Below are 23,662 nucleotides of genomic sequence, written 5' to 3' on the forward strand. Positions count from 1 at the left end.
GGGCTATGTACAGGTGCAGTGATCTGTGAGCTGCTCTGACAGCTGGTGTTTAAAGCTAGTGAGGGAGATATGAGTCTCCAGCTTCAGAGATTTTTGCAGTTCGTTCCAGTCATTGTCAGCAGAGAAGTGGAAGGAAAGACGACCAAAGGAGGAATTGGATTGGGGGTGACCAGTGAGATATACCTGCTGGAGCGCGTGCTACGAGTGGGTGCTGCTATGGTGACCAGTGAGCTGAGATAAGGTGGGGCTTTACCTAGCAGAGACTTGTAGATAACCTGTAGCCAGTGGGTTTGGCGACAAGAATGAAGCGAGGGCCAACCAACGAGAGCGTACAGGTCGCAATGGTGGGTAGTGTATGGGGCTTTGGTGACAAAACGGACGGCACTGTGATAGACTGCATCCAGTTTGTTGAGTAGAGTGTTGGAGGCTATTTTATAGATGACATCACCGAAGTCGAGGATCGGTAGGTTGGTCAGTTTTATGAGGGTATGTTTGGCAGCATGAGTGAAGGATGCTTTATTGAGATATAGGAAGCCAATTCCAGTTTTAATTTTGGATTGGAGCTGCTTAATGTGAGTCTGGAAGGAGAGTTTACAGTCTAACAAGACACCTAGGCATTTGTAGTTGTCCACGTATTCTAAGTCAGAGCCGTCCAGAGTAGTGATGCTGGACGGGCGAGCAGGTGAGGGCAGTGATCGGATGAATAGCATGCATTTAGTTTTACTTGTGTTTAAGAGCAGTTAGAGGCCACGGAAGGAGAGTTGTATGGCATTGAAGCTTGTCTGGAGGTTAGCTAACACAGTGTCCAAAGAGGGGCCAGAGGTATACAGTATGGTGTCGTCTGCGTAGAGGTGTACCAGAGAATCACCAGCAGCAAGAGCAACATCATTGATATATACAGAGAAGAGAAGCGGCCCAAGGATGGAACCCTGTGGCACCCCCATAGAGACTGCCAGAGGTCCGGACAACAGGCCCTCCGATTTGACACACTGAACTCTATCAGAGAAGTAGTTGGTAAACCAGGCGAGGCAATCATTTGAGAAACCAAGGCAGTCGAGTCTGCCAATAAGAATTTGGTGATTGACAGAGTCGAAAGCCTTGGCCAGGTCGATGAATACGGCTGCACAGTAATGTCTCTTATCGATGGCGGTTATGATGTCGTTTAGGACCTTGAGCGTGGCTGAGGAGCACCCATGACCAGCTCTGAAACCAGATTGCATAGCGGAGAAGGTACGGTGGGATTTGAAATGATCGGTAATCTGTTTGTTAACTAGGCTTTCGAAGACCTTAGAAAGACAGGGTAGGATAGACACTCTAGACCCAAACAGACCTATGTCTGTAGCAGTTTGGGTCTAGAGTGTCACCCCTTTGAAGAGGGGGATGACCGCGGCAGCTTTCCAATCTTTGGGAATCTCAAATGATACGAAAGAGAGGTTGAACAGGCTAGTAATAGGGGTTGCAACAATTTCGGCAGATCATTTTAGAAATAGAGGGTCCAGATTGTCTAGATTTGTAGGGGTCCAGATTTTGCAACTCTTTCAGAACATCAGCTATCTGGATTTGGGTAAAGGAGAAATGGTGGAGGCTTTGGAGGGTTACTGTGGAGGGTGCCGGGCAGTTGACCGGGGTAGGGGCAGCCAGGTGGAAAGTATGGCCAGCCATAGAGAAATGCTCAATTATAGTGGATTTATCGGTGGTGACAGTGTTTCCTAGCCTCAGAGCAGTGGGCAGCTGGGAGGAGGTGCTCTTATTCTCCATGGACTTTACAGTGTCCCAGAACTTTTTTGAGTTAGTACTACAGGATGCAAATTTCTGTTTGAAAAAGCTAGCCTTAGCTTTCCTAACTGCCTGTGTATATTTGTTCCTAACTTCCCTGAAAAGTTGCATATCACGGGGGCTATTCGATGCTAATGCAGAATGCCACAGGATGTTTTTGTGCTGGTCAAAGGCAGACAGGTCTGGAGTGAACAAAGGACTATATCTATTCCTAGTTCTACATTTTTTGAATGGGGCATGCTTATTTAAGATGGTGAGGAAGGCACTTTTAAAGAATAGCCAGGCATCATCTACTGATGGGATGAGGTCAACGGCATTCCTGGATACCCCGGCCAGGTGAATTAGAAAGGCTTGCTCGCAGAAGTGTTTTAGGGAGCGTTTGACAGTGATGAGGGGTGGTCATTTGGTCGCAGACCCATTACAGATGCAGGCAATGAGGCAGTGATCGCTGAGATCTTGATTGAAAACAGCAGAGGTGTATTTGGAAGGCGAGTTAGTTAGGATGAAATCTACGAGGGTACCCGTCTTTACGGATTTGGAGTTGTACCTGGTAGGTTCATTGATAATTTGTGTGAGATTGAGGGCATCAAGCTTGGATTGTAGGATGGCTGGGGTCTTAAGCATGTCCCAGTTTAGGTCACCTAGTAGCATGAGCTCAGAAGACAGATGGGGGGCAATCAATTCACATATGGTGTCGAGGGCACAGCTGTGGGCAGAGGGAGGTCTATAGCAAGCGGCAACAGTGAGAGACTTGTTTCTGGAAAGGTGCATTTTTAGAAGTAGAAGCTCAAATTGTTTGGGTACAGACTTGGATAGAATGACAGAACTCTGCAGGCTATCTTTGCAATAGATTGCAACACCGCCCCCTTTGGCTGTTCTATCTTGGCAGAAAAGGTTATAGTTAGAGATGCAGATTTCAAGGTTTTTGGGGGTTTTCCTAAGCCAGGATTCAGACACCCAGGTTGGCAGAGTGTGCTACAGCAGTGAGTAAAACAAACTTAGGGAGTAGGCTTCTAATGTTAACATGCCTGAAACCAAGTATTTTACAGTTACAGAAGTCAACAAATGAGAGCACCTGGGGAGTGGAGCTAGGCACTGCAGGACCTGGATTAACTTCTACATCACCAGAGGAACAGAGGAGAAGTAGGATAAGGGTAAGGCTAAATGCAATACGAACTGGCCGTCTAGCACGTTCGGAACAGAGAGTAAAAGGAGCAGGTTTCTGAGCACGATAAGCATAGATTCAAGGCATAGTGTACAGACAAAGGTAAGGTAGGATGTGAGTACATTGGAGGTAAACCTAGGCATTGAGTAATAATGAGAGAGATATAGTCTCTAGAGACGTTTAAACCAAGTGATGTCATCGCATATGTAGGGGGTGGAACAACATCATCGGTTAAGGCATATTGAGCAGGGCTAGAGGCTCTACAGTGAAATAAGACAGTAATCACTAACCAGGAGAGTAATGAACGAGGCATATTGATATTAGAGAGAGGCATGCATGGGTCCAGTGACTGGTTGGGCTGACTGGGAACACGGCAATTCAGACAAGCAAGCAAGCAGTTAGCAGGGGCTAGCAGTTAGCAGACCGGGGCAGGCAAGCTAGCAGTTAGTAGACCGGGGCTAACAAGTTAGCCTTTGGGGGATGTCGCGATGGGGGTAAGTCTGTTTTTGCCTCTTTGTGCGGTGACGTCGATAGACGTGGAGTTGGTAGGATTCCAAGTAGCTCTAGGTAGCTAGTAGGCCTAGCAGGTTAGCAGAATGGGCCTTCAGTGGACGTCGCACCTAAGGGGCCTGTTGGAATCCTCGGGCAGATTATGTCGGTATTCCAGTCGTAGAGGATCGGTGTGGTTCCGTGCCCCGTACCACCAGTAGAAGGGGTCCGGAAATTGTAGCCCAGGAGTGGGCTTTGGTGGTTGGCCAGGCTAGCTTCAGGCTAATTGGTGCTTGCTCCGGGATGGAAACGCTAGCCAGGAGTGGTCACCCGGGATTGCGGTTAGCTAGTTGCGAAGATCCAGATGAAAATGTTCAGAGTTTGTGGTAGGAATTCGGGGATATGGAGAGAAAAATAGGTCCGGTATGCTCTGGTTTGAAATGCGTTGTACGAACTGGTGAGAGCTTTCCGAGCTAAAGGTTAGCTGATGACCGCTAGCAATGGTTTGCTAACTGATAGCTGGTAGGTAGTTAGCTAGTTAGCTAGCTAGCTTCAGTTGAGATATTCCAGTTCGGAGATAAATATGAATACTTTAGAAAAAAGCAGATCCGCGCCACATTGGGTGAGGCGGGTTGCAGGAGAGTATTTAGAAGTTGAGGTTTAGGAAAATATTTAAAAAATATATGCAAATAGAGACCACATGGAAAATTCTATAAATTAAGAGTTTATTTCCCAAACACTATATCCACCAATTTTTCACATTTGTGTTTTTTTCATCAGAAATTATTGCTTGCGGCCTCCGGGTGGTGCAGCAGTCTAAGGCAATGCATCGCAGTGCTTGAGGCATCACTACAGACCTGGGTTTGATCCCGGGCTGTGTCACAGCCGGCCGTGACCGGGAGGCACATGAGGCAGCGCACAATTGGCACAGAGTCGTCCGGGTTAGGGGAGGGTTTGGCTGGTAGAGATTTCCTTGTCCAAACACGCTCTAGCGACTCCTTGTGGAGCTCTTCAAGCTGGTCGCCAGCTGGACGTTGTTTCCTCCGACACATTGGTATGGCTGGCTTCCAGGTTAAGCGAGCAGTGTGTCAAGAAGCAGTGTGGCTTGGCAGTGTCGTGTTTTGGAGGACGCATGGCTCTCGACCTTCGCCTCTCCCCGGTGGTTACAGGAGTTGCAGTGATGGGACAATACTATAACTACCATATCACAAAATTGGGGAGGAAAAGGGCTAAAAGTTTGTTTTTTAAAAGATTGCTTATAGGTACCTTCATGTGTGTCTGTAAAATATTACAGTTCTTTATAGGTTTTTATTTTATTTGTTCCATTTGACTGTGTAAAACATAGCCATACTACTTGTTTCTCTGAGAGTGAGGCGAATGTACAGCATTGTGCAAAAAACATCAGTGTAAAATCGGGTTAGCTGGTTCTACTATTTTTGGCAATTTTCTGGTGGAAAACTGAACGGGCCGAGTATAACACATCAATCCTGTTACCCCACCCTGCTACACACAACAATGGGGATTTATGGCTTATTTAACATGAAATCGTCAACCCTGTTACGGTCAACCCTGTTACTTTGTTTGGCACTTAATAGGCATGTACTATAGTAATTTTTTGAGATGGGAAATGTGGGTTTTATTTATACTGAGCAAAAATACAAACGCAACATGTGAAGTGTTGGTCCCATGTTTCGGCTGAAATAAAAGATCTCAGAAATGTTCCATACGCACAAAAAGCTTATTTCTTACAAATTGTGTGCACAAATTTGTTTACATCCCTGTTAGTGAGCATTTTCTGCTTTGCCAAGATAATCCATCAACCTGACAGGTGCGGCATATCCAGAAGCTGATTAAACAGAATGTCATTACACAGGTGCACCTTGTGCGGGGGACAATAAAAGGTCACTCTAAAATGTGCAGTTTTGTCACACAACGCCACTGATGTCTCAAGTTTTGAGGGAGCGTGCAATTGGCATGCTGACTGTAGGAATAGTATAGTTGAACATGTGCTCTTTTCTGACAGAATGTAATTGTTTTGACCCAGAGAGCTCCAACGGTCTGGCTACAACTACTATGCTATAGTAACAGTGGAGAGAAGTACTGAGTGCTGTATATCAGGCTTGAGGACTTCAGTTTGTTCAGCCTTTCTGAGTAAAAAAAACATACTTCATAAACAATTATTCTCACACGTATGTTGAGGTCTAGGCTATAACTGCAGGCAGGGATAAAAAGGACTAGGTTCCTGATGATGTACCCTGACAGTAATTCCATACCCTAGCCTCCAGCTCATCAGAAACAAATTTGTCTGTATCGATCTATACAGTATTGAAGATTCTAAACCAGAGCAAGATAATCTTCCCCTGTGGAATTAGACACACAGACATATAGGATCTGTCCCCAGACCAACTGGGCCACATACACCCTATCATCCTTCTAGGTAATGTTTGACAGGCTGAAGTTACCAGAAATACACTAGTATCACACACATATCTGCAGCCCAAAAGACATGATAGGAGGGAGTGATAATGAATATCCATCTCCAAATTGAATGAGCATACTACAGGCTATGTATTTTTCTCCCCATTCAGCTGAAGCATTCAGAGCATAGCATCCTCATTTGCCACAGACAGGCGCCACAGCCTCTCCTCCCTATACCTAAATATGTTTTTCGCCCATTTACAACAAATTAAGTTTCCATCAAAGTAAATTTCAAGCTTGGCTGCATTCGGAGGGTGAGCAATTCTTTTCATAGATTTTCATTATTTTCTCCTAACAAATTATCTACTGTAAAGCTCACTCCTCTCTCCCCCCCTTCTCTCTCTCTCTCTCCCCCTTCTCTCTCTCTCTCTCCCTCCCCCCCCCCCCCCCCCCCTCTTTTCTCTCTTTTTCTTTCCAGGGTCCCAAGTATGGATCTAGGAATGGAAAGCAATTACACTGTCAGAAAAGTATATCCTGACTTATTAAAAAACCTGAAAACTTTTTTTATTTCCCTTTGACACATGTGAGAGGAGGCCTGACAACAAAATGAATCATTTTTTTTTACATGCACAGTCCTCCATCCATGGAGTCATCTAGATAGCAGTGGTTAGTAAATATTAATTGGCGGGTGGCAGAGAGAGAGATAGATGGAAGTACAGAGCTCTGCGGCTGGGATTAGAATTCTCTGAGAGTGAGACTCTGAACACTGCAGGGGCTCCATTTGAGAAAGCATCACTCTTCCTCTGTCACTCGATAACTCAGTTCCCCAACCACCTCCACATGACTCCAACACTGCCCTGCCTGCCGCTACGCAGCACCTACAGTACCCACCTCCCTCCACAGAGCATTTCTTCCCACATTGCACCACCATCACCCAGCTAGCCACTCCACTGAGGTTAGTGTCGGTGAGAAGTCTCTGGCCCAGACTGGGGTTCCAGGGTGAGCTACAGTACCACCTTTCCTCCGTTGCAGAAGTCTTCAGAGTGTGAGGACAGGGTTGTTGATGATGGAGGAGATCTATCTAGCATAGGTGAGTGCAGTGGGAGAAGGGAGGACAAACTGAGACAGGCGGCTCTGGCATGGTGTTGTATCTGAGGCAGAGAGAGAGCTGCTGCCAGCTAAGTGACAACAAAAAGCCATTCTGGGTGATATCCTGATATCCTCTCCATAAAGTACCTCTCTCTCCTCTCCCACCACTCAGACGTTCTATCTGGTGCACAAGCTTGAGAGAGAGTTAAGACTTAAAGGTGTCAGCCATTTCCAATTTCAAAAATAAATATCTCTGACAGCAAATCTGATATTTTCTTGCCTGCATTATAATAAGGATCAATTTACAGTTTTGGAAATCAACTTGGAAAATACACCACTGTCTGACAACCCCTCTACTGAATAATCTTTCTACCACATATAGACTATGTTACTGCCAAAGGCCACTGTCTCCACCACACAAGCCATACCTACCTTTTATCCAGCCCACTCCATATTTCCTTAGTTACTGTACTATACAGTAAGATGGCATTGCTATAGGGGTCTTGATATGCAATAAAGCACTGGGACCAGCTTGGAGGAATCATTGCTCTAGATGAAAGGCTCAGATAAACCCTTTTATCTACAATTTCATGTGGAAGAAGTTCACTGCTCTACTGTTGGGGTCAGAGGGCAAGCCATTGATGCAACCTCGCTGAGATAAAACAGGTGAAACAGACCCATTTATATCCCTATGCACATCCTGTCACATCAGTACTTTCTGTTGGAATAGAGGTCAAAGACCAATAACAGCCAATGGAAAATACTGACAGTCCACCAGCTTCTTGTCATAGCAACCAGAGCCAGGGACAACCGTCAAGCAGAAGTGATCATGCATGACCCCGTAACCTCAATCAGAAACGTTGAGTCGGGGTCCGGTGTATGACATTACAGTCTATTCAGATATAGGCAAACACTATTCCTCTAGTTCAGGGTGACAGCAAGACGTCAGAACTAGATATCATCTATTCCCTCGACCTGTTCCTAAGTACTTCCACTTAGTACTGTTGCTGTATGTGATAATGTGCTCTCAGCTCATACAGATGATAATGAAGGTAGATTGGCAGGCGGTCTGATGGTGGACCAACAATAATAATAATCGTTTGGTCAACAGTTGGAGAACTCTCCAAATTAGAACGCCATCATAGAATCATTCATAAAAGAACCAACATGTCAACAGTATCCTTGAACGGGGGATGTGAAAAAGTGGGCACACAAAGGAGAACAGGATGCTTCATGATATTGCGAGAGACACTTTGGACGCTGTTAAGCCAGTAAATGACTAGACTTCATGCAATTACCCAGCAGCCTGGTTTCAGACAGTACAGCCATCCATCCACCATGCAGTAGGAAAGACAAGCCTAGACTCCCTCTCTTCTCTAGCATCAGCTACTAACGTTTCAGTCAGTCTGACCTTATCTCCTAGTGGAAGGTAAAGTCGCTATTGATTAAATCTTGGCACACAGTGTACAAACACAGTGATAAGCCCAGCAGACTGCCGCAGTGCCAACTCTGTGGGCCAAAGGCCCCTCTCATCCTTTATTCCCACTAACAGGCACCAGGAGACAGTCCACTACAGCCTGTCTGCAGGAGACCCAGCGACCATTAGGACCGCAGAATATCACCTTCCCAGACCAGCACATCATTTCCAGCTTCCCCACGCCTCCCCCCCTTTGGAGCCTTTGGATGGAGGAGCCTCATAAAAGTCTATGTGAGCTGCCGGATTCCACAGAGCTCTGAACGTTTGAAAGTGACATCCACAGGGCACAGTAGAAGACCTATTATTGTAGATGAACTCGGTTTTGTGAAGCATTCAGTATTCCTAAAGGAGCAAAGGATGCTGTGGATATTGCAGCAAGCATTGTGTAAGCTCCATTGCAACCATGTCTGTTTATTGTTTCCCAAATTGTAGGAACTTCTTTTCATTATTTTAGCTGCACACTTCAAAATTAAACAAATCCTGTGTCACTTTTATACTTTTATGGTGATTATTTCCTCTTGAAATATGATAAGTATTGTGGAACTTAGTGGTGGCAGGTGAGGGGTGCAGGCTTAAGGATGGCCATCGACTCCTCACTCTCATTTGCACATTCATCTTAGATACGGGCTGCAGATACTGGCTGCTTTTTCAGAGGTAAAAAAAAATGGTATCACAGTTGGCCATCATGACAGGAAAGGAATGGTAAAAGTGCTTTCACTGAAACTCCTACTCTGCCCATAAGAAAATGCTTTGTCAGTGTGTGTACTAGCACCAACACTGGGCCCTGACTGTCTTTTTAGTAGTCAATACAAAATAAATGGTGGAATAGTTTTAAGGAAACTTATACGTGGAGTGCGTACACTTGTTAGCAGAGAAAGGTCCAGGCAGAATCCATTCTGTCTCCATGGACTTGTCCCTCACACAACTGTCAAGGAATGGATTGCAGGAGAAATGTTCAGACAGTGAGAGAACAGGGGAATGGATACAGTGCATGACCCTTCCACAGAAACTCTATAAAACGCTGTATAAAATCCACTAGTCCATCACAGACCTGTAGACCATCACAAAGAATGTGTTAGGGTACAAGTAGCAAGAGAGACATCAGCTATATCAGTAAAGTCTGTCTTAAAAGAGACAAAGGAAAGAAACCTCTGACCATTAAAAAAAGCCTGAGCTGCCTGTTCTGCTGTCTCAAGTTGTCACACATGAACAGAGGTTTTTCAAACCTCATCCCACATCTCATTCATTGACACCTGGGCAAACGCAGATGGCAAAAATATTTCCATACACTCACTGACACAAACATGCACACACACTGCTTAGTATGCTTACAATGCTTTGTCTTCACCTGGCACATACACCATCAAAAAGCAGTTTTACTACTGGTCCCTGCAGCAGATCTAGGTGCTATAAAAACCGACTGCATGTAAAGGGAGTGGGGAAAAGTGAAAGATAAACGATAAAGGGATGGTAGGGAGAAGGAAGCTGAAAGGCAATACGCAGTTCAAGGATTTGTTATTATCCTAGAAGTGCAATTATAGTAGTCCTCCCCTATTACAGTGGAGCTATGTTCTCTCTATGTGTTTGGTGGAGATGAGGCATCACAATTACTGCAGCTGTTTATTGGTAGGCAGGTAGACCTAGTGTGTTACAGCAGCTTGGCCCTGAGGCCTGCTTCCCTGTGTCTGCTTGTCTTCCACTCTCAAAGTCAAATTTGCCTCCTACTCATCTTTCTAGCTTTGTTTACTTTCCCTGAGACAGCAGCAAATGTACTCACAGACGTTACAGTCCCTCATCCCTCCAACAATGAGGGACAGTTCATCTGTTGCATCTGAGTAGAAGAGGGGGTTTAAATTGATTTTTTAAAACATTTTGTTTATTAAAACAAGCACACATAAAACTTGAAAAAGAAAAACAGTTGAAGTAAGAAGTTTACATACACCTTAGCCAAATATATTTAAACTCAGTTTTACACAATTCCTGACATTTAATCCACTTAAAAATCCCCTGTCTTAGGTCAGTTAGGATCACCACTTTATTTTAAGAATGTGAAATGTCAGAATAATAGTAGAGAGAATGATTTATTTCAGCTTTGATTTCTTTCATCACATTCCCAGTGGGTCAGAAGTTTACCTACACTCAATTAGTATTTGGTAGCATTGCCTTTAAATAATTTAATTTGGGTCAAACGTTTCAGGTAGCCTTCCACAAGCTTCCCACAATAAGTTGGGTGAATTTTGGCCTATTCCTCCTGACAGAGCTGGTGTAACTGAGTCAGGTTTGTAGGCCTCCTTGCTCGCATGCTTTTTCAGTTCTGCCACAAATGTTCTATAGGTTTGAGGTCAGGGCTTTGTGATGGCCACTCCAATACCTTAACTTTGTTGTCCTTAATTAAGCCATTTTACAACAACTTTGGAAGTATGCTTGGGGTCATTGCTCATTTGGAAGACCCATTTGCAACCAACCACGGTTGGGATGGTGTTCTTCGGCTTGCAAGCCTCCCCCTTTTTCCTCCAAACATAACGACAGTCATTATGGCCAAAGTTCTATTTTTGTTTCGTCAGACCAGAGGACATTTCTCCAAAAAGTACAATCTTTGTCCACATGTGCAGTTGCAAACCGTAGTCTAGCATTTTAATGGCAGTTTTGGAGCAGTGGCTTCTTCCTTGCTGAGGGGCCTTTCAGGTTATGTCGATATACGAATCATTTTACTGTGGAAATAGATACTTGTGTACCTGTTTCCTCCAGCATATTCACAAGGCCCTTTGCTGTTGTCCTGGGATTGATTTGCACTTTTCGCACCAAAGTACGCTCATCTCTAGGAGACAGAACGCATCACCTTCCTGAGCTGTGTGAAGGCTGCATCGTCCCATGGTGTTTATACTTGCGTACTATTGTTTGTACAGATGAACGTGGTACCTTCAGGCATTTGGAAATTGCTCCCAAGGATGAACCAGACTTGTGGAGGCCTACAATTTTTTTCTGAGGTCTTGGCTGATTTCTTTTGATTTTCCCATGATGTCAAGCAAAGAGGCACTGAGTTTGAAGGTATGCCTTGAAATATATCCACAGGTACACCTCCAATTGACTCAAATTATGTCAATTAGCCTATCAGAAGCTTCTAAAGCCATGACATCATTTTCTGGAATTTTCCAAGTTGTTTAAAAGCACAGTCAACTTAGTGTTTGTAAACTTCTGACACACTGGAATTGTGATACAGTGAATTATAAGTGAAATAATCTGTCTGTAAACAATTGTTGGAAAAATGACTTATGTCATGCACAAAGTAGATGCCCTAACCAACTTGCCAAAACTATAGTTTGTTAACAAGACATTTGTGGAGTGGTTGAAAAATGAGTTTTAATGGCACCAATCTTAGAGGAAGTAAACTTCTGACTTCAACTGTACATGTACATTAGTAAATTCATGGAGGAAAACACACAAAGTCTTGGACTTATTTCAATTGTGATCCTCCACTGGCAACACAGTGTTACACAGTATGGCAGCGAAACATACAGTGGCTTGCAAAAGTATTCACCCCCATGGCATTTTTCCTATTTTGTTGCCTCATAACCTGGAATTAACATATATTTTTTGGGGGGGGTTGTATCATTTGATTTACACAACATGCCTACTACTTTGAAGATGCAACTTTTTTTAAAATTGTGAAACAAACAAGAAATAAGACCAAAAAAAAGAACTTGAGCGTGCATAACTATTCACCCCCCAAAGCAAATACTTTGTAGAGCAACCTTTTGCAGCAACTCTCTTGGGGTATGTCTCTATAAGCTTGGCACATCTAGCCACTGGGATGTTTGCTCATTCTTCAAGGCAAAACTGCTCCAGCTCTTTCAAGTTGGATGGGTTCCATTGTTATACAAGAATCTTTAAGTCATACCACAGATTCTCAATTGGATTGAGGTCTGGGCTTTGACTAGGCCATTCCAAGACATTTAAACCACTCGAGTGTTGCTTTAGCAGTAAGCTTAGGGTCATCTTCTTGCTGGAAGATGTCCCAGACTCAATTTTCTGGAAGACTGTAACAGGTTTCCTTCAAAAATTTCCCTGTATTTAGCGCCATCCACCATTCCTTCAATTCTGGCAAGTTTCCCAGTCCCTGCCGATGAAAAACATAACCACAGCATGATTCTGCCACCACCATGCTTCACTGTGGGAATGGTGTTCTCGGGGTGATGGAAGGTGTTGGGTTTGCCCCAGACATAGCGTTTTCCTTGATGGCCTAAAAGCTCAATTTTAATCTCATCTAACCAGAATACCTTCTTTTTTATTTGGGGAGTCTCCCACATGCCTTTTGGCGAACACCAAAAGTGTTTGCTTATTCCTATGGACAGATACTCCAATCTCCGCTGTGGAGCTATGCAGCTCCTTAAGGGTTATCTTTGGTCTCTTTGTTGCCTCTCTGATTAATGCCCTCCTTGCCTGGTCCGTGAGTTTTGGTGGGCGGCCATCTCATGGCAGGTTTGTTGTGATGCCATATTCTTTCCATTTTTTAATAATGGATGCCTACCACTCTGTGGGATGTTCAAAGTTTCAGATTTTTTTAATAACCCAACCCTGATCTGTACTTCTCCACAAGTTTGTCCCTGACCTGTTTGGAGACCTCCTTGGTCTTCATGGTGCCGCTTGCTTGGTGGGGCCCCTTACTTAGTGGTGTTGCAGACTCTGGGGCCTTTCAGAACAGGTGTATATATACTGAGATCATGTGACAGATCACGTGACACTTAGATTGCACATAGGTGGAATTTATTTAACTAATTACGTGACTTTGAAGGTAATTGGTTGCAACATATCTTATTTAGGGTTTCACAGCAAAGGGGGTGAATACATACGCAAATACCACTTTTCAGTTTTAATTTTAATTACAGGTTGAAATGCAACAAAATAGGAAAAATGCCAAGGGTGGTGAATATTTTTGCAAAAATGAATACAATAAACACATCTATTTAATTATTGCAGTTACATCGGAGGGAATATTCATATGGGCATACAGGTTTTTAACCTTCTTTTTAAAGCTGCCCAGAGAGGACATCGTTTTTAAGGGCACTCTGAGGTTCCTGTATACAAGAAAGCATATTTCCCAGCATTACTCCTGAACCTGTATAAGCACACATTAGCAACACCTGATCTGGTGCTGTGGTTGTGTGCATCCCTAACAGGGGGAAAGTTATCAGTCCAATATCTGGGCACAGAACCATAAATAATCCTGTTAACCAGACCCAGTGTAATCTGGGAAACCCTAGCCTCAACAGGCAGCCAGTTGAGTACCTGAAAGTAGCTCCTGTCTATGTGAGTATGTGGAATCACCTTCAATATGACCTTGATCAGCTTATTCTGGGCTATCTGGAGCTTCCCCTTCAGAAGCTGAAATAAGCACCAAAACCAGAGTAGCGTCGTCAAAACGCCATTGAATCAGGGCAGTGGCTAGCACTCTCATTGAGTCCTTATCAAGCAGCTTGGACATTCTTGCCAAAAACGTGGTCCTAGCATTACATTTCCCTAGCATTTTATTGGCCATGCTCACACCCCCCAAGCTCCATCAAGGATACAGCCCAGGTAGCTAACAGAGGTTTTTAAAGAAAACGTGGAGGAACTGTGTCACTGACAAATTCCAGCCCTGAAGATCTGACAAGCACTTCCAGGCTCATTCTGGGCTGAAACAATCTAAGCATCTGCTGATTTATAATCACGCCTCAAATGTGTAGTTACATCTTTGAAATGTAGCTTTCCAATCAGTTCCATTTGGAGCTATGACTAGCCTAAGAGCAAGCCATACCTAATGATCAGAAATAATGAGCATTGTAAAGCACTTTCTATCTTATGCCTTCGTGCACAAGTTAAACTGAGAGTGAGGGGCTGATTGAAAATGATATTATTCATGATAAGGCACTCAGTCAAGGTCACTGGTGAATGTCACACTAAATGGCGAGGCTTTTGTCTTACCCCCTGATAATTTACTATAGGTCCATGGAGTCTACATCTGAAAGGGTAACTGTATGTGTAGATATGCACATGTGATCTGTGTGTGTGTGTGTGTGCGTGTGTGTGTGTGTGTGTGTGTGCGTGCGTGTGGAGTATATTATCTCCATACACGTATGGTAAGCTCCACCAGCAAACATGTATCATGTGACTGTGTGGAGCCACTAGAGGGACTGGGGCTCTTTACTGCAGCAGACGGAAAGGTCCCCTCATCCCTCTCTCATTGCAGGTCGTAATGAGAGGGCTGGGCCAGGCTGTCAAAGACCCAGGACCACAGGACATTAAAAGACAAATAAGGCCATAAAACACCTCTATGACTATGCATACTAATCTTTAGTCCGAGTGCCAACTCACTCTGTTTTATGTCTGAATTCATCACAAAGTGCCAGTGCGGCATAAAAGCAGAACTAATACTCTACACTTTCAAGCCCTCATTTGTACTTGAAAGTGTGATAGGACAGTGGGAAGCATACAAATACAATTCAATTGGATTCTAATTCTATGATGGGAACTATGGAAGGAATATGCTGATGCATGTTCTTGTCTTTGTTGCCAATTCTGGGCTCCTATTGGTTGAGATATCCACATCATCAACATCTGCCCTTCAAACCAAATTTCATAAATATTTGACTCATTTTTATCAATAAATGCAATTTCATCATTGGTGCTTGCAGCTAGCTTTCCTTGACAAATGTACAAATAAAAAAAAGAACTCTCAAGCATTTCTAATGAGTTTTTCTCCTACAATTATTTGATAAGAGCAAACAGTACTGCAGGCAGCGTGCATGATCCAGTACCTGCTCCTGTGAGAGGTGAGAGCTCTCCTGATTACACGCAGCAGTGCTATCCCTCAAAGGGCAACCAGCGTGCCGCGCTGCACAGGCACAACACAGAGAGAGACAGAGAAACACACTCTTGCTGGCTCCCCCAGCCTCCACACCACACCACACCTCACCTCCTAGCACAGTCAAGGACCCTACTCCTGTCCTCTCTCAGGCTACAATCACACAGAGTTGAAGAGTCATACTGATAACATGAAAAGGTGAACCAGAGGACTGCTGGACCTGGGCTGGGGGCTCTCTGGTATTCTGTTGAAAACGGTATGATGAGGGAGAGATGACACACAACAACACAAACACACACATGTATATGCATGCAAGCACGCACACACACACTCACTCACCACACTGAGCCCCAGCTGCTCTCTCTGCAGGTAGTCCAGGTTCCTGTGCTCCAAGCTGTCCAGGTAGTGCTGCAGTCTGGTGTAGGTGTAGGGGTAGCAGTAGGCAAACTGGTACACATCATCCTCTCGGTCAAAGCAGAAGGCGAAGGACATCACATAGTTCCTCCGATGGTCAGGGTGGGAGTCTTTGCCTGCAAGGACAGAAGGACATATGATAAAGGATTTACAGTGAATTCATCTCTCATATACAATACATGAGAATCATTCATGGTATAAATCTTTACATATTGGAGAAAAATAATATTTATATATATATTTCTCCTTTATTTAACCAGGTAAGTTAGTTGAGAACAAGTTCTCATTTACAACTGCGACCTGGCCAAGATAAAGCAAAGCAGTGCGACACAAACAACAACACAGAGTTACACATGGAAAAAACAAGCGTACAGTCAATAACACAATAGAAAAAAAGACTCTATATACAGTGTGTGCAAATGGCGTGAGGAGGTAAGGCAATAAATAGGCCATAGTAGCGAAGTAATTACAATTGAGCAAATTAACACTGGAGTGATAGATGAGCAGATGATGATGTGCAAGTAGAAATACTGGTGTGCAAAAGAGTAGAAAAGTAAATAAAAACAATATGGGGATGAGGTAGGTAGATTGGATGGGCTATGTACAGCTGCAGTGATCGGTTAACTGCTCAGACAGCTGATGTTTAAAGTTCGTGAGGGAAATATAAGTCTCCAGCTTCAGCGATTTTTGCAATTCATTCCAGTCATTGGCAGCAGAGAACTGGAAGGAAAGGCGGCCAAAGGAGATGTTGGCTTTGGGGACGACCAGTGAGATATACCTGCTGGAGCGCATGCTACGGGTGGGTGTTGTTATTGTGACCAGTGAGCTGAGATAAGGCGGAGCTTTACCTAGCATAGACTTATAGATGACCTAGAGCCAGTGGGTCTGGCGACGAATATGTAGCGAGGGCCAGCCGACTAGAGCATACAGGTGGCAGTGGTGGGTGGTATAAGGTGCTTTGGTGACAAAACGGATGGCACTGTGATAGTCTGCATCCAGTTTGCTGAGTAGAGTATTGGAAGCTATTTTGTAAATGACATCGCTGAAGTCGAGGATCGGTAGGATAGTCAGTTTTATGAGCGTATGTTTGGCGGCTTGAGTGAAGGAGCCTTTGTTGTGAAATAGGAAGCCGATTCTAGTTAAAATTTTGGATTGGAGATGCTTAACATGAGTCTGGAGAGAGAGTTTACAGTCTAGCCAGACACCTAGGTATTTGTAGTTGTCCACATATTCTAAGTCAGAATCATCCAGAGTAGCGATGCTAGTCAGGTGGGCGGGTGCGGGCAGCGAACGGTTGAAAAGCATGCATTTGGTTTTACTAGCGTTAAAGAGCAGTTGCAGGCCACGGAAGGAGTGTTGTATGGCATTGAAGCTCGTTTGGAGGTTAGTTAACACAGTGTCCAAGGAAGGGTCAGATGTATACAGAATGGAGTCGTCTGCGTAGAGGTGGATCAGGGAATCACCTGCAGCAAGAGTGACATCGTTTATATATACAGAGAAAAGAGTCTGCACGAGAATTGAACCCTGTGGTACCCCCATAGAGACTGCCAGAGGTCCGGACAACAGGCCCTCTGATTTGACACACTGAACTCTGTCTGAGAAGTAGTTGGTGAACCAGGAGAGGCAGTCATTTGAGAAACCAAGGCTGTTGATTCTGCCGATAAGGATACGGTGATTGACAGAGTCGAAAGCCTTGGCCAGGTCGATGAAGACGGCTGCACAGTACTGTCTTTTATCGATGGCGGTTATGATATCGTTCAGTACCTTGAGCGTGGCTGAGGTGCACCCGTGACCAGCTTGAAAACCGGATTGCACAGCGGAGAAGGTACGGTGGGATTCAAAATGGTCAGTGATCTGTTTATTAACTTGGCTTTCGAAGACTTTAGAAAGGCAGGGCAGGATGGATATAGGTCTATAACAGTTTGGGTCTAGAGTGTCCGCCTCTTTGAAGAGGGGGATGAGCGCGGCAGCTTTCCAAACTTTAGGGATCTCGGACGATACGAAAGAGAGGTTGAACAGACAGGGGTTGCAGAATATGGGTTGCAACAATGGCGGCAGATAATTTTTAGAAAGACAGGGTCCAGATTGTCTAGCCCAGCTGACTTGTACGTGTCCAGGTTTTGCAGCTCTTTCAGAACATTGGCTATCTGGATTTGGGCGAAGGAGAAGCTGGGGAGGCTTGGGCAAGTAGATGTGGGGGGTGCGGAGCTGCTGGCCGGGGTTGGGGTAGCCAGGAGGAAAACATGGCCAGTCGTAGAGAAATGCTTGCTGAAATTGTCGATTATCATAGATTTATCGGTGGTGACAGTGTTACCTAGCCTCAGGTGGTGCTTAGCTGGGAGGAGGTGCTCTTATTCTCCATGGACTTTACAATGTCCCAAAACTGTTTGGAGTTAGAGCTACAAGATGCAAATTTCTGTTTGAAAAAGCTAGCCTTTGCTTTCCTGACTGACTGCGTGTATTGGTTCCTGATTTCCTTGAAAAGTTGCATATCACGGGGACTATTCGATGCTAGTGCAGTCCGCCACAGGATGTTTTTGTGTTGGTCGAGGGCAGTCAGGTCTGGAGTGAACCAAGGGCTATATCTGTTCTTAGCTCTACATTTTTTGATAGGGGCATGCTTATTTAAGGAAATTATTTGAGGAAATTACTTTTAAAGAACGACCAGGCATCCTCTACTGACGGGATGAGGTCAATATCCTTCCAGGATACCCGGGCCAGGTCGGGTATCCTAAAAGGTGTTTTAGGGAGAGTTTGACAGTGATGAGGGGTGGTCGTTTGACCACGGACCCATAGAGGATGTAGGCAATGAGGAAGTGATCGCTGAGATCCTGATTGAAAACAGCAGAGGTGTTTTTGGAGGGCAAGTTGGTCAGGATAATATCTATGAGGGTGCCCATGTTTACGGATTTAGAGTTGTACCTGGTGGGTTCCTTGATAATTTGTGGGAGATTGAGGGCATCTAGCTTAGATCATAGGACTGCCGGGGTGTTAAGCATATCCCAGTTTAGGTCACATAGGAAAATGAACTATAAAGATTGATGGGTTGCAATCATTTCACATATGGTGTCCAGGGCACAGCTGGGAGCTGAGGGCGATCAATAACAGGTGGCAACAGTGAGAGACTTATTTCTGGAGAGATACATTTTTGGGCATAGACCTGGAAAGTATGACAAAACTTTGCAGGCTATCTCTGCAGTAAATTGCAACTCCTCCCCCTCTGGCAGTTCTATCTTGATGGAAAATGTTGTTGTTGGGGATGGAAAACTCAACATTTTTGGTGGCCTTCCTTAGCCAGGATTCAGACATGGCAAGGACATCAGGGTTGGCGGAGTGTGCTAAAGCAGTGAGTAAAACAAACTTAGAGAGGAGGCTTCTGATGTTAACATGCATGAAACCAAGGCTTTTTCGGGTTACAGAAGTAAACAAATGAGAGTGCCTGGGGACACGCCTGGGTTAACCTCCACATCACCTGAGGAACAGAGGAGGAGTAGGATGAAGGTACGGCTAAAGGCTATCAAAACTGGTCGTCTAGTGCGTTTGGGACAGAGAATAAAAGGAGCAGATTTCTGGGCGTGGTAGAATAGATTCAGGGCATAATGTACAGACAGGGGTATGGTGGGGTGTGGGTACAGTGGAGGTAAACCCAGGCACCGAGTAATGATAAGGGAGGTTGCATCTCTGGACAGGCTAGTTATGCTGGATAAGGTCATCACATGTGTGGGAGGTGGGACAAAGGAGGTATATGAGGCATGTTGAGTGGGATTAGGGGCTCCGCAGTAAACTAAGACAATAATAACTATCCTAAACAACAATGTGCAAGGCATATTGACATTTGAGAGAGACATAAAGCGAGGCATAAAGCAATCACAGGTGTTGATTGGGAGAGCTAGCTAAGGCAACAACGGGTAAGACAACAACAGCTAATCAGCTAAACAGGTAAAATGGCGATGAATGGGCAGAAAGGATCTGTTAACTACACACAGGGCCTGAGTTAGGGCCGACAGATAAACAAAAATAAACTAAATGGAATACCGTGATTAATGAATAGTCCAGCAAGTATCAGCTATGTAGCCAAGTGATCATAGGGTCTAGTGAACAGCAATAGATGGAGATGGGAAGCCGCGGGGTAGTCGTTACTATGCTGGCACGCGGGAGACACAGCGTTTAAAGTTAGCAGGCCGGGGTAGGTAGAAGCGCCTGCTCAGACATCCGGCGAAGGCCGGTTGAGGGCACTCAGGATGGAGTTAAGTCGGGGGACCAGTCGTGGTGGTACGGCGGGCGCAGTGTCGACAAAGTGTCCAGAACAGATAGCGAAAGAGGTTTTTATAGTTGTAGTAATTTTGTTTGCTAGCCCGGGAGATGTGCCTGGCTCGCGGCTAACTGGTGCTAGCTCCGGGGCAGGGGCGTTAGCCCCTATAGCCACTCGGTAGCAGTGATGATCCGATGCACAGGTCCAGAGCTTATGGCAAGGATCCGGTGGAGTGGTGGATTCTAGCCTTGTTGGGGTAGAATCCAGAAGGCATCAGCTGAGTAGCCGGGTGATCACAGAGTAGGCCGGGAGGTGGGCCTGGCTCAGGGCTAGCTTCGGGGCTGGTTCACTCGGTGACAGCTAGCTAGCTGTGATGATCAGGAGTAATGGTCCAGGGTTTACGGCAGGAATCCGGCGTGGTAGTGGAGAAAACAGTCCGAAGCTGGCAAGTATTATCCAGGCTAAAAAAAACGTCTGGTGTCTGTGCAGAAGGAAAGGCCGCTAGCAGTGGCTAACAATGGCTAAATAGCTAGTAGCTAATTAGCTGGCTAGCTCTGATGGCGGTTCTGGCTAAAAAATGGCTAAAAAAATTGTGGCTCTGTGTCACATTGGGTGAGATGGGTTACCGGAAGGTATATTTAATTTAAAAATGGAAGAGATTGAAAATAAATTGAAATATATACAAAAAAGACAAAAAATACCAAAGTACAGAGGAGGACGACAAACCACATCTGCACTGCTACGCCAAGAACCTTTCTCCTGATCAGGGGTTGATCATCGATTATAATGGGACAATTGCTTGCAGAGTTTTGTGTATAAGGTCATTGGTACCAATTAGTGCATGGACCAGTCAGTCCCTCCAGTGTTTCGAGGCAGTTTTTTGTGATAGTTGTGGGCAAAAATGCAGGATTTTCCTGCGGCAATTCTGCCATTTTGCATGGCAATATCCAATGATTCTGTCCAAATTGTCAAAACAAAAATGCGCTGACGGAGGAAAATGTGGCTTGATTGAAAATGTTATGCCGAAAGGTCCCATGATTGGTTAAAATTGCAAGCCCTCTTTTTGTAGTGTGATGATCAGACAGTTTTATGCGCTAATATTGTGATTTTTTTTTATTCTTCTTCTTATTTTTTCCCCCCGTTTTTTCCCCAATTTCGTGGTATCCAATTGTTTTAGTAGCTACTTGTCTCATCGCTACAACTCCCGTACGGGCTCGGGAGAGACGAAGGTTGAAAGTCATGCATCCTCCGATACACAACCCAACCAAGCCGCACTGCTTCTTAACACAGCGCGCATCCAACCCGGAAGCCAGCCGCACCAATGTGTCGGAGGAAACACTGTGCACCTGGCAACCTTGGTTAGCGCGCACTGCGCCCGGCCCGCCAATTGTGCGTCGCCCCACGGACCTCCCGGTCGCGGCCGGTTACAACAGAGCCTGGGCGCGAACCCAGTCTCTGATGGCACAGCTGGCGCTGCAGTATATATTGTGAACATTTGACTGTTTTATGCTGTAATAGTGTAATGATTGGTCAAATTTGCAAGCCCTCGCGTAATATGAGGGGAATTGTTGATTTTGCTAAAATGTATTGTGATCGCAGAATCACAAAGTCCTACAGGGATTGACCAATGGATATTTCTAGTCTTACTATCATCCGGTCATGCCAACGGCTGAAAGGACAGAGTGATTCATGGGCCTTAGGTAGCGATCAATGAGAAATATGACACTACCGCATCCCCTACAGGCTCTCAGTTTACTGCTTTGCTCTGCTCTATTCCTCTGCCTGCTTCTACATCTCTCCTGTTCACTGGGATTCATCTCCCTGAGTTGCATCCCAAACTAACTGGATTAAGCAGGACATTTCATACAGGCTAACAAATAATGGTACAGTCTAGATGAATGAGTGTCTACACAGCTGATAACTGCATATACAGCTGTGCACATGCAAATCAAAACTCTGACAGAAAGGAAATGTGAGAGAAAAGGTGTTGGGGAAGACAGGGAATAACGAGCCACAACAAATGCTGGCAAAGAGGAGAATAAGAAAATCTTTGGAAAATGCAATAATGGAAAGGCACTGAGCTAAGGCCACAGAGAGGAGGACGGGAGGGAGAGAGAGAGGGTAAGAGAGTGGAGGAGAGAGATATAAGATAAGGAGAGGACAAGAAGGAGGAGGCAGATCAGAGGCTGTGATGGCAGGCTGCTGGCATCTCTCCTGTAGGAGCAGGATCAGATGGAGATGCTATCTGTGTCTGATAGCAGCCTGCCGTCCTGAACAGCCTGTCTGATAAGCAGAAGGAGCAGGCAGCCTGTCTCAAATAAACCTGGGACTCACTGACCCCCCTCTCAATAGACCCCATACTCTACTGTGTATCCTCTCAACTAGGGATGGGCAGAGGGGGGAAAAGGCTGTTATTTTTAATGCAGCTACAAAGTGAAACACGAAATTAGATTTAAACAAAATTAGCCTAGTTTGGTAAGGCAAATGAAAGAAAGGGGAAGAAGGCCAAGCTGATTATTCCACTGGTAGAGGAGAAAGAGTTCCTATCTCTGTGTGCCTGTCTCAGCAGAATACTAATGCAGCCACCCCACCCTGCCTCATGCCTGGCTGAAGGGAAGGAGGGCGAGAGAGGGGAGTGAGAGAAGAGGGGCAGTGAGCAGTGCTGGCCTGCCTCCTGGACCCCTCCTACCTCCAGAACAGGCTCTTATCCAGTGTCTGCAGAGCCCCAAGGACGGCGGGTGTCTAACCCACATCAGTGCACTGCATCCTACAGGGCATTAGGGGACTGACGAGCTTGTCAACAATACTACTGGGCACAGGCCCAGAAACATACACCACACATACATATATATGCATGTGCTCAACAAGCGCCATGAAGAGGAGAACAGGGAAGCAATAATGAAAAACTTCTCTTTGAATAATTTCTAAATGTTCCATACTTTGATCTGCTTGTGTAATCAAATATATGTATACTCAGTGTGATATCTTAGTTTCTTGGCTCATGCAATTACCTTTGATTACAATTAAATATATGACCTTTTATTTAAATCAAAGGATTTCATTAAAATCAACCATATTGGTTTATTGTTGGATGAAAAATGTGTTTATGTTGGAGATGTGTTTGTCCTGGTAATGTGAAGAAGAAGACAAAGACGAATTACGCACACATGCACAAACACACACACGTACACGTGCATGAGAGTTTATGTCAGGAGGTCCCAGGTGTTTTGCCTTCTCCAGTGTTTGTCCAGAGCTGAGATCAGGACCTCCTGCTGCTCCCTGCACACCCAGGAGGCGTGGCAGGCTGAGAACAGGGGGCCAGCTGCATTACCCTGTCACACCCCACACCGCTCAGTTAATGAAATAAGATGATACTTTATTTATTTATTTATTTGTTTGTCATTATCCAGCCATGCAGCTCTCCTCTGTACCATTTGACCTTGTGGGCTACTGACTGAGCGAGGCTTTGCTATTGATTTGAATTACCTGACAGGAATTTACTGCTGGCCATCCCAGGACTGCTTTACTGTTATTGGCCAAAGAAAATAGCTTTGAGTCTTCCTCTGGAGAGCAGCGACGCAGAGGCTGCTGTCCCCCTGGTTTATATCTCGGCAGTAGGTGCCCCTGAACGGCTGCTGTCCCCCTGGTTTATATCTCGGCAGTAGCTGCCCCTGAACGGCTGCTGGCAATTTGTTTTATCTAAATGATGCCGCCCCATGCGTCTCGTACTTCAGGATGTGG

The 23,662-nt window shown here is 45.0% G+C and overlaps 1 protein-coding gene across 1 annotated transcript in view; it reads right to left on the reverse strand.

Annotated features, from left to right (window-relative positions):
* Positions 1-23,662, reverse strand: part of LOC109897490 (cytosolic carboxypeptidase 6) — a 469,989-nt gene that overhangs the window by 169,749 nt on the left and 276,578 nt on the right. The window contains exon 6 of the mRNA XM_031832857.1: positions 15,595-15,779. Within this exon, the coding sequence (XP_031688717.1) occupies positions 15,595-15,779 (185 nt within the window). The remainder of the gene's footprint in view (positions 1-15,594; positions 15,780-23,662) is intronic.

The sequence above is a fragment of the Oncorhynchus kisutch genome, linkage group LG10, assembly GCF_002021735.2.
Source record: "Oncorhynchus kisutch isolate 150728-3 linkage group LG10, Okis_V2, whole genome shotgun sequence".
Taxonomy (NCBI): domain Eukaryota; kingdom Metazoa; phylum Chordata; class Actinopteri; order Salmoniformes; family Salmonidae; genus Oncorhynchus; species Oncorhynchus kisutch.